We start from the raw sequence: 11,935 nt of genomic DNA, 5'->3' as shown, positions 1-11,935 counted from the left end.
TATTTTCCCCCATTCTGTGGGTTGTCTTTTCATTCTCTTGATAGTATTTTTTTTGATGGAGGAAAGTTCTTTTGATACAATAGTTTATCTGTCTCTTTGTTGCTTGTGCTTTTGGTGTTATATTTAGGATTCCATTGCCAAAAATTTATGAAGACTTATCTTTATTTGTTCTTTTATAGTTTTATAGTTTTTTTTTTTTTTTTTTTTGAGATAGAGTTTCGCTCTTATTGCCCAGGCTGGAGTGCAGTGGCGAGATCTGGGCTCACTGCAGCTGCCTCCTCCCATCAATTCTCCTGCCTCAGGCTCCCAAGTAGCTGAGATTACAAGCATGTGCCAACACACCCAGCTAAATTTGTATTTTTTAGTAGAGACAGGGTTTCACCATATTGGTCAGGCTGGTCTCGGAATTCCTGACCTCAGATGATCCGCCTGCCTCGGCCTCGCAAAGTGCCGGGATTACAGGCGTGAGCCATTTCGTCCGGCTGAGTTTTACAGACTTTTTTTTTGTTTGTTTGTTTTGAGACGGAGTCTCGCTCTGTCACCCAGGCTGAAGTACAGTGGCATGGTCTCGGCTCACTGCAAAATCCGCCTCCCGGATTCACGCTATTCTCCTGCCTCAGCCTCCCAAGTAGCTGGGACTACAGGCGCCCACGACCACGCCCGGCTAATTTTTTGTATTTTTAGTAGAGACGGGGTTTCACGATGGTCTCGATTTCCTGACCTCGTGATACGCCCGCTTCAGCCTCCCAAAGTGCTGGGATTACAGGTGTGAGCCACTGTACCTGGCTGAGTTTTACAGTTTTAACTCTTAGGTTTAGGAGTTTAATTCCTTTTGAATTATATCTTGTATGTGATGTGAGGTAAGGGTCCAACTTCTTTTTTTGAGTTTAGTTATTCAGTTTTTTCCAGCACCATTTATTGAAGAGAATGGTCTTGGCACCTTCCTGGAAAATCGCATGATTTATATGTCTATACTTAGGCCATTACCACATTGTTGTTACTAATGTAGCTGTATAGTAAGTTTTGAAACAGGTGTAAGTCCTGCAACTTTTCTCTTTTTTTGCAAGATTGTTTTGTCTGTTTGCAGTCTGTTGCCATTCCATACGAATTTTAGGATCAGCTTGCTGATTTCTGCAAAAATAAACAGTTAGAAGGTTGTTAAAGATTGCATTGAATCTTTAGATCAATTTGGGGAGAATTGCCAGTCTTAACAATATCAAGTTTTCCAATTCGTGAGCCCAGGAAGTCTTTCCAGTTTTTTAGGTCTTTTTTCTCAACATTGTTTTGTAATTTTCAGTGTAAATGTCTTGTCCCTCTCTGGTTAAACTTATTCGTAAGTATTTTATGCTTTTTTGATGTTATTGTAAATGGAATTGTTGTCTAATTTCCTTTTTGGATTGTTCATTGGTAGAGTATAGAAATGCAGCTGGTTTAATATTCTGCAACTTTGCTGAATTTATTATTTCTAATAGTTTTTTTTGTGGATTATTTAGGATTTTCTATATATAAGGTCATATCATCTGCAAGTAGAGGTAGTGTTACAACTTCCTTTTCAATTTGGATGCCTTTTTGTTGTTGTCGTAGTCTAATTGTCCTGGCCAGTGCGGTGTTGGACTGGTGAGTTGGACTGTGACAGTGTTGGAATGGTGAGAGTGGACATTCTTGTCTTGTTCTTAATCTTAGGCGGAAAGCTTCCAGTGTTTCACTATTAAGTATGTTAGTTGTGGGATTTTCATAGATGGCCTTTATGAGGTTGAGGACGTTCCCTTCTAGTTTGTTGAGGTTTTTTGGTTATGAGTGTTGGATTTTGTCAAATATTTTTTCTGCATCTCTTAAGATGATCATACGGTTTTTCCTTCATTCTACTGCTGTGGAATATTCTATTAATTGATTTTCAGGTGTGAATCACTTTTGCATTCCTGGGACATCCTACTTGTCATGGTTTATAATCCTTATAATGTGCTGCTGGATTTGGATTGATAGTATTGTGTTGAAGATATTGTGTTTATATTCATAAGAGATACTGGTTTGTAGTTTTCTTGTAGTATCTTTGCCCTTCAACTCCTCGTATGCCTTAGGGTGTGTCATTTGTAAATAGCATGTAGCAAGATTTTTCTTTTTAATTTAATTTGTCTTAACCTGGAAGGTTAAACCCTTTAATTTATCCCTAATTTCTTAAAATATATTAAATGTATTTATTTTATATTATTTATCTTGTAATTCCAATATCTGTAGTTTTTGTGGGTTTGATTCTACGATTTGTAGTTTTTGCTGATTCTTGCTTATGGTGGCTTGTTTTCTCTTGTGTTCAGTTTTTTTGTTACTGTTTTTTACTTTAAAACTTTAAAAAATAGTTTCAGATTTACAGAGACTTTGCAAATTTAGTGTAGAAGGTTCCTGTGTATTTTTCACCTAGCTTCCCTGAAAGTTAAAATCTTATGCTGTCATGGCACATTTGTTAAAACTAGGAAATTGACAGCGGTACAGTATTATTACTCAGATTTTACCAGTTACTCCACCACTGTTCCTCCTTCTGTTCCAAGATCCAGTGCAGAGTACTGTATTGTATTTAGTGCTCAGTGAGTTTTGATTGTGCATTCATATTTCCTGTAATTTATTTGTGGGAATTCATTGAGATCTAGGTTTAAGGTGAATTCTAGAAAGGATTTGTGTTCGCTTCTGCCATAAAAAGGCATTATATACCTGGCACCTCCTTAAACTTAAGAGGTTTTTTCCTTTCTTTTATAATGTTTTAATTATAATTTACCTTAGGACTTTGTGTCACACAGATAGTGTGGTTTCTAGTCCCAAGTTCAGGCTTTTGATCTGGAATCTCAGATAAAACTTCTTCAGACAGGCATGTTTTCTTCTGTAGGGCAGTTTTCTGTTTTAAAGATTCATCCACTGAGAATCACCTATTTGGAAGTGTACTGGTTTGAAGGTGGAGAGTGCTTTTGATCTGACCTCTCACCTTTTATTGTCCCGACCTATGTTTCTTGTTGACTTTCCATGTTCTAAATTCACAATCCAAGCCAATGGTGAACTACACAGCTGGTGAACTATGGATGGGTGGGCCAAATGCTGGCTTGTTGCCTGCTTTTGTCGTTAAGGATAATTTTTATCTTTTTTAGAGCGTTGTCAAAAAGAAGAATTCTGTGTGACATAGACGGTGGCCCACAAAGCCTAAAATATTTACTCTGTGGTGTTTGACAGAAGTTTGCTATTCTTTGTCCTGAGCTATCAGGAATTGTCATATATTGCTGGTGCTAGCACAGTGTCTACTGGTAGATTAGTATTTTCTTGTATTTCTGGCCCCCTACTATCCTGTCATCTTATCTATGCATTAAAAAGGCATTTAAAAATATGTAAACATAATTTTCTGTTTATTGTATTGGAATGGAAGTCTAAATCTTTTATTTTCATGTAATTGATCAGTTTTCCCCTTTGTTTTATTTATGGCTTCTATTTATTTTAATCTTAAAACTTTCTTTAAATTGGTGTATGGATGTAAATAGTCTCTTATTTATTTTTCCTTTTTTTTTTAACTGAGAAAGGTAATAGCTAATTCAGCCTTAAATTTATAAGACTTTTTGCTAAATGCATTATAACTTAGATGTCTGCAAGAAAAAAGTCGATTTATATTCTAACCTAGTATTCCCATCTCACCAAATTCTCACTTATATTGTGTATGAACATTTGTTTAATGCTTTACATTTTTTATACCAGAAATGACATTTCAGGGTTCTTTTTGCTTCCGTTTAAAGTCATTAAGGTTGTTGGATGAAGAAGAAGCAACTGATAATGATTTAAGAGCAAAATTTAAGGAACGCTGGCAAAGGACACCATCCAATGAACTGTATAAGCCTTTAAGAGCAGGTAAAAATGTGTATAAATGACCTTCATTTAAATAAATTCCCAATTTGGACCCACATTTTTGCTTGATTAAATTAGGCTCAGTTGTAAATTCATTTTTACTGAAATTGTTTTTCTTCAGTTTTAGTATAAAGATTTAAAAAGTTCACAAAAGTAATCTGCCCATTGTCAGAAGTACAGATTCTTAAGAAGGGTATAAAGTGAAAATTAAAATGATCCTCCAACTTTCATTTTCTATTCCAAGCTCTGTGCATATTTTATTTTATTTATTTAATTTTTTGAGACAAGGTCTCACTCTGTCACTCAGGCTGGAGTGACATAGGTCACTCCAGGCTTCAGGATCATAGGTCATTGCAGCCCCAACCTCCAGGGCTCAAGCAATGCTTCTACCTCAGCCTCCTGAGTAGCTGACACTATAGACACATGCTACCACGCCTGGCTAATTTTTGTTTTGTATTTTTTGCAGAGATGAGGTTTTACCATGTTGCCCTGGCTTGTCTTGAGCTCCTGGGCTGAAGTGATCCACCTGCCTCCACCTCCCAAACTGATGAGATTATAGGCTTGAATCACCATGCCTGGCCCCTGTGCATATTTTAAAAACATAAATGAGGGCATATTGCATTTATGGTTTTGTAATTTTTTTTCATTTAGTAGTGAATCCTGGGTGGTAAAAAAAAAAAAAAAAGCTTTAAGTTATTTTGAGGCCAAACTTATGCTGCTTAAGACTTGGATTATTAAGATTTTGTGCTAGCTGAGATAAATGCTGTCTTCATGGTGGCTGCAGATTAGTTTTACTTATCTTTGTAAAAAGTTTGCATATTATTGAGATATTTCTAAAAATAAATCTTTTTTTTTTTTTTAAAGTCACATTGCTCTTTTGAGAGAGGAGTACTTTTAAAATAAATGGACCAATTTTTGGAGAGAATGATTTCTTCCTACATTCATGAGTTGTAGGAAAAGATTAATATTAATTAGCTTTTATTTGGCAGATAATAACTACCAAGTATATTTTAAGGTATAGCTATGCTTTTGATTTTATAAGTGATTTTGTCATCTTTCCAAAAACGAGAATGCAAAGACTGTTAGGAGCTGTTTTTATTATTAAGTGAATAGGAGTCTATAGAAGGTGAAGATAAGTAAAGTTGGAGACTAGAACTCAACATATAACCAGCCCATAAACGTTGCTGTTAGAATCACTTCTATGCTCTCGAAACTTTTATTTTCTCCCAGAGGGAACCAACTTCAGAACAGTTTTAGATAAAGCTGTGCAAGCAGATGGACAAGTGAAAGAATGTTACCAGTCTCATCGTGACACCATCGTGCTTTTGTGTAAGCCAGAGCCTGAGCTGAATGCTGCCATCCCTTCTGCTAATCCAGCAAAGACCATGCAGGGCAGTGAGGTAAGAAGGGCATTTTGATGTGGTTGGTCATCTGCTTAAGAAAACCACATTGAAGCCATTTTATATAAAGAGCTGCCAATTTTCTTATTGTCATCTTTAAAAAAATGCAGAAATAAATTGGGGTTGTTATATTTAAAGTAGTATATAGACTGTGTAATAGATAATTATACTAATATTAACTATCCTATAATAGTAACTTCCATTTATTGAATGCCGTTTTTTGAACTAAATTTTAATTCGGGTTTTATAAAAGAGAGAAACTTGGAAGTATAGAAATTTCCTGAAATGAAAGGACTGGGTATGGCCGGATACACAAATTCTTTATTTCTTACATTATTCTATACTCCCTTCCACCTTGTTTCACTGGGACTACCTTTGAAATGAAGATTGACAAGGTGTGCATGTTAATAAATGGATAGCACCATCATGGTGTTTCTACTGATGACAGGAAAGAGAAAATCGAATAGTAGGGCATCTGATTTGGAAAGTCCTAAAAGAAGAGAAAGTGCAAATATAATTTAATGGCCTATCACTGGAGGTAGGGTAAGTTAGTAGAATAAGATAGAGGTCCCAAATCTCTGCACAGGAAAACAAGCCAAAGGGCAAGAAATACTGCTGAAAACTTCTTGAAAAAAGTGAATTTCCTGGGATAGTAAGTTCTGAAAAGTATTAGTTTCATTCCTTATTTGTCTTTCCATAGAAGCATTTTATATATTTCATATATTTATTCCAAGACCTACTGGATATCTGCTCTGTGTAAGGCACTATGGTGGATACATTGGAAAATTAACATGAATTATACACAGGCTTTACCCTCAATTTATGATCCATTATGGAATATCAGTCATGTACAAGGATGACTGTAATATAGGGAAGAAGTTTAAAAATGTCACAGGGAAAGTATAGGAAGTATGTTATGGGGATTTAGATGAAGTACTTAAATTTCAGTAATTTGGAGCAGTTCTCTTCAGAGGCTTCTTAAGAGATTGGCGCATTACGAGAACAGGGTGGATAGGCAGAAAAAGTAAACGTGTAGGATCAGAGAAGGGCCGAGTAGTGGCTGTGTCTAGAGAGTTATCAGAGGTACAGAGGATCTGCACACACAGCTTTTACTCCTGGTTTCTCGTGACAGAAGGTTTATAGACATGTTGAGAATGGCTGGAATCTATTTATTTATTCACCAAGTGTTTGAAGGCCTACTATTCCAGAACAGTGCTGAGCACCTTAGTCCCTAACATGAAGAGACAAAAAACTCCTCTGGGTTACCTTTAGTGTAGGGTAAATGCACAGGTACTGGGCACCTCTCAAAGGGAAGAGAAAGCTACATAGTTGAATGTGCATTGAACCTGAATGTAACAGGGGAACCCAATGGAACAAGGAATATGAGTTAGTTGCTTTGAGGATGTAGGGGAGAAAAGGGAGGTGGTCAGAAGGTTAACTTGTAAAGAACAAAGAACCCGAAGAAGAAACTGCAGACCCTTGGAACAGCAATAAATTCTGGTACCTTTTTTATTTTAGAAAAATATCTCTGTTTAGTACTCTCTTCATATTCTTTTTGGTGTCTTGTACATGACTCAGAACTATGTGGCTTTCATCCCTTGATTCTTCTGCTTTCAGTAGAAAAGCAAAAATGGTTTGTGCTAAGCAAAATCTGCATTAGTATGCACTGATTTGTTGATATTTTATTCAGTTGTATCAGTTTTATTAATCCTTAGTTGTGTTACACAGGAGAAAGGAACTTTTGTAGTCAATATGAAGTAATTTTATGGAAGTTTCTTGACAGGGAACCACAAAAATTTCAGTACTCTCTGTATATTCATTTGTCATTATGCCTTTATCAAATAAGGCAAGCATCAGGTGTATCAAAGCTATTTCAAATGGTTGTCATAATAGTTGATGACACATTTTAGCCAGAATTTTTATGATAAAAACTGAGTTTTTTGATTGCTGATTAGAGTGATGCAATGTACACGTTTTATTAAAAAGTCCAAGTTTGATGGTAGGGCGGTTCTTTTCTTTCATTGTGAAGAAGCCTACTGTCTAGTTACTTATTTTCAGTCTCTTCAGGCATCTGGTTTTACATATTGAGATACTCTGAAAAATTTTGTAGACTAGTGGTAATCTGTATTTAAAAATTTTTATATTAAATACCTAGGATCATTGCTTGTGATTGGTTGCCTGTGATCTACTGTGGCCTGAAGTCTAGTCTATGGTTGGCTGGCCAAGCCTTGGCCCTAATGTATATGGGGCTGAGTCTAGCCAGAGGAAGGAACATCTTTTTTTGCACAAGGATGATGTTCAGTTACACTCAAAGTGTTACATCTGCTGGGAGTAATGGTGGTGGTGGGGGGGGGCCTTTAAAAAAAACGCTTTACCTCCTTAGAGGTACAGCATAAAGAGAACTGTTTAAAACTGTGTGCCCTCCCAAAGGAGTGCCTTTTTTGGATTCACAGACTAGTGGAGGATCTGCAAACACAGCTTTTACTCCTGATTCCTCATGACAGAAAGTTTATAGACATACTGAGAATGGCTGGAATCTCTTTATTTATTTACTCACCAAGTGTTTTTTGAAGGCCTACTACTCCAGAACTGTGCTGAGCACCTTGGTCCCTAACATAAAGAGACAAAAAAACTCCTCTAGGTTACCTTTAGTGTAGGGTAAATGTATCAAGTTTCTGCTTTCATTGCTGTAGAGATAGTTGCTTATTTGCCTTTTCTGAAAATAAAATGACAAGGTTATAAAAGTAAAATAGAAGATTTCATTGAGGGCATTTCTCTTTCTTTCTTTCTTTCTTTCTTTCTTTCTTTCTTTCTTTCTTTCTTTCTTTCTTTTCTTTTCTTTTCTTTCTTTTTCTTTCTTTTCTTTCTTTTCTTTCCTTTCTTTCCTTTCTTTCCTTTCTTTCCTTTCTTTCTTTTTTCTTTTTTTTTGCGATGGAGTCTTACTCTGTCACCCAGGCTGGAGTGGAGTGGTGCAATCTTGGCTCACTGCAACCTCTGCCTCCTGGGTTCAAGCAATTCTCCTGCCTAACCTCCCGAGTAGCTCTTTTTCTTTTTTCTTTTCTTTTCTTTTCTTTTCTGAGATGGAGTCTTACTCTGTCACCCAGGCTGGAGTGCAGTGGTGCAATTTTGGCTCACTGCAACCTCTGCCTTCTGGGTTCAAACAGTTCTGCCTAGCCTCCCGAGTAGCTGGGACTACAGGTGTGCACCACCATGCCCAGCTAGTTTTTGTATTTTTAGTAGAGACGGGGTTTCACCATGTTGGCCAGGATGGTCTCAATCTCTTGACTTCATGATCCACCCGCCTTGGCCTCCCAAAGTGCTGGGATTACAGGCATGAGCCACCGCTCCCAGCCCATTGAGGGCATTTCCTATGTCTCATATTGTACTTGGTGCTGTTAAATGCTACAGAGGGTTTTAAATCTAAAACTGGGGTCAGGAAACTGGCTTGTGGGCCAAATCCAGCCTGCCTCTTCTCTTTGTATGGCCTATGAGCTAAGAATGAGTTTTACATTTTTTAAATGTGAAACTCATTTAAAAAAATGTAAAACTTTCTACTTCATTTTTTAAATGGCTGGAAAAAAATCAAAAGAATGTTTTAATATATGGGCTTTATGTAAAATTCAGATTTCAGTGTTTGTTAAAAATTTTTTGTTGAAACATAGCTGCGCTCATTCATTTACACATTGTCTTTCACTCTGCAAAGCAGAGTTAAAGAGCTGCAACAGAGACTGTGGCCTACTGAGGCAAAAATATTTTCTGTTTGGTCCTTTACCAAAAAAGTTTGTAAGATTCTGATCTAAAAGACAAAGTATTGACAACCTAGGTGATGCCATTCCTGCCATTCTGTTTGACCTCATCTGCTGTTCTGCCTTTTGTTTACTATGCTTTAGCCAGAGTGGCCTTTTTTTCTTTCCTTTGATCCTGCCAAGCTTGTGCCGCCACAGGACTTTTACATTTGCGTTTCCCTCTGTGCAGGGCTTTCTTCCCATTTCCGTGGCTGTTACCTCTTTTTCATTAGTCTCAGATGTCACCTCTTCTCCATCTTTGTCATTGTCTACCCACATTATTCTATTTTTGTGTATTTGTTTAATCCTCCCCTTTGCATATTTATTTAATCCTCTCTGGTGCCCAAATGAAGGAAAAGACTGTTTTTGTTAGTAGTTGTGTCCATAGCATCTAGAACGGTACCCAAAACAAAAAGTATTTGTTTGAATAATCATCACTGGCAGCCTAACTTAATAAAGGGATACATTTAAATTGCAGTTGAAAGATAGCTGGAGCTGTATGTAAGAAATAAATACCCTAGGATTCTAATTATTTATATACTTTGATAACATGTTAAATCTCAAATTTGAATTTATAAGAAAATGTAGGCAGTGGTTTTCTTATTATCTTGGTCATTTGTGGAAGCAGTTTAATTCATTTTCTACTTCATTTACTCTGTTAAAATGAGGCCAGTGTCATATAATCTGAATTATGTTAAACTAGTATACTGCATATGACATTTTTTAAAAAGATGTTCATAATACAAGGGATCTCTATCTTTGTGTGGTAGTCCACAAGTTTGTTCATAAATTGGTTGTTTGAAATGGCATTTTTTTTCCAGAAAGTTAGAATTATTGCATTTTTGAATATCACAGGATTTGTTAACTATTTGGCCCTCTGTAGCGTCTGGTTAGAAAGCTTCTGTATCCGTCTGGTTAGATACCATGGAAGTTGCGGTTAGCTTTTCTTCCTAATCTAGGTAATGTGATTGAATACTTACCCTTTGTTAGAAGTTATGTTGAGCACTTTATATAGATTATCTCAGTCTTCACAACAGTCCTGACATAGGTACTATTATGCCCATTTTGCAGTTGAGAAAATTGGATTTTCTAAGTAGTAACCTGTCCTTGATTGCACAGTAACTAAGTCCATTATGGTCTTTAAGGGAGGATAGTCAGAGTTGAAGTGTTTTTTTTTTTTTCCTATGCAATTACTTTTTTTGTATGTAATTACGTTTCACTTTGATAGACCATTAGTTCATTTGTTTCCTTATTCAAGTTTTGACTTAGTCTTGTTTTTTGAGTGTGTAAATGTTCATGATTCAAAAGGTACATGCAGAAAGCCTCATTCCTTTTCCTACTACTTCTTTCCTGTATATTTCCTGTAAGTAACCATATTTGTTAGTTTCTGGTTTGTCCTTACTGATTTTCTTTTGCAAGAACAACAACAAACAAAAAACCCCCCAAAATTATGAATACATACATATACATATATACGTATTATATATGTGTGTATTTTCTGATTTTCCTTCTCTCTCACTCAAATTGCAGTATACTAGATATGCCTTTGTACCCTTTTTTTTTTTTTCATTTAATAATATATCCTGGAAGTCACTTGGAAGAAAAGTTTTACTCACATCATCTAATATCAAGTACTACTAGGTCTTTCAACAGACTTTGCCATATCCACCCCGGTATGATTCTTTCTCTTCCTCCTTCCTTTTAGAGTTTCTGTGGTTTGATGTTTTCTAGGAATCATGTTTCTCTTTCCACAGCCTTCTCCCCGTACCCTCTTCTTTCTCTCACTCCCTTTCTCCTTCCCTTCCCCGTTCCTTCCTCTCTTCTCCCCCTCCCCCTTCTCTTCCTTTCCCTTCCCCTTCTTTTCCTTTCACTTCCTTCCGTTTTAAAATTAGGATATTTAGGAGATATGGGTGTAAATGAGGCCAAAAAGGAAATTCACCTACCTTTAGAAGAAACCTCGAGTCTCTGGTCTTCACAAAGGGATGTTACCTTGGACATTCCTATTAAGGAGCTGACTAAGACTGTGGAAGGAAGAGTAGGATAGGAATTTTTAGAAACAGGCAGTTGGTAGGGGGATCCATGGGAATTGGAATTGCTGCTGGTAATGAGAAAGACGGGTGGAGACAGGGCTCATGGTGCCCTCTTCTTCCTTTGTCTTTCCTCCAGTTTTCTTTCTATGAGCCTCATTGGGGCAAGCAGAATAGGGAGATTGGGTTGATGTTTTTCGTGGTGGTCCTAGCAAAGTATGAAGAGATGAGTGAAAGGGGCAACTTGAAAGTGCTCATTAGAAGGTGCTTGAACACTATTAATATGAAGGGGTGTTTATGAATCATGTGGGTATAGGTCAGAGAGTGTCTTGACTGAATACAAGAGATAAATTTCTATTTTGTTTTTGTGTTTTGTTTTGAGACAGGGTTTCTGTCTGTCACCCAGGCTGGAGTGCAGTGGCATGATCATGGCTCACTGCAGCCTTGATCCCTTGGGCTGAAGCAATCCTCCTGTCTCAGCCTCTGAAGTAGCTGTGATTGCAGGTGCACACTATTGCGCCCAGCTAGTTTTTTTTTTTTTTTTAAATGTAGAAATGGGGTCTCACTTTGTTGCCTAGGCTGGTCTCGAACTCCTAGGCTCAGGTGATACTCCTGAAGTGCTGGGACTGCAGGCTCGAACCTCTACATCTGGCCTAAAACTCTTAATGATATTTGAAGAGAGGCACAAGAACCCTCTTACCTTCTTCCTCTCCCAGTGTATAAAATAGATGTGTGGTATATAGGTTTATATCTGTATCTTTCTCTATTTCTTTCTCCATCTACCATGCTTGCTTCAAACTGTCTGTATTTCTATGTTCACCTCTATTTCTCTATGTCTCTCTCAGTCTCT

At 37.0% G+C, this 11,935-nt stretch overlaps 1 protein-coding gene across 2 annotated transcripts in view; it reads left to right on the top strand.

The window, feature by feature from the left end:
* The window catches only part of PDCD6IP (programmed cell death 6 interacting protein), a 77,364-nt gene that overhangs the window by 47,665 nt on the left and 17,764 nt on the right, over positions 1–11,935 (top strand). For both annotated transcript variants that reach the window (XM_011965176.1, XM_011965175.1), the window contains exons 11-12: positions 3,765–3,876; positions 5,104–5,273. In XM_011965176.1, the coding sequence (XP_011820566.1) occupies positions 3,765–3,876; positions 5,104–5,273 (282 nt within the window). The remainder of the gene's footprint in view (positions 1–3,764; positions 3,877–5,103; positions 5,274–11,935) is intronic.

Source organism: Mandrillus leucophaeus, unplaced genomic scaffold (genome assembly GCF_000951045.1).
Source record: "Mandrillus leucophaeus isolate KB7577 unplaced genomic scaffold, Mleu.le_1.0 Scaffold717, whole genome shotgun sequence".
Classification (NCBI taxonomy): domain Eukaryota; kingdom Metazoa; phylum Chordata; class Mammalia; order Primates; family Cercopithecidae; genus Mandrillus; species Mandrillus leucophaeus.
The sequence above is the reverse complement of the archived record's forward strand: the minus strand, read 5'-3'. Positions and strand labels throughout refer to the sequence as shown.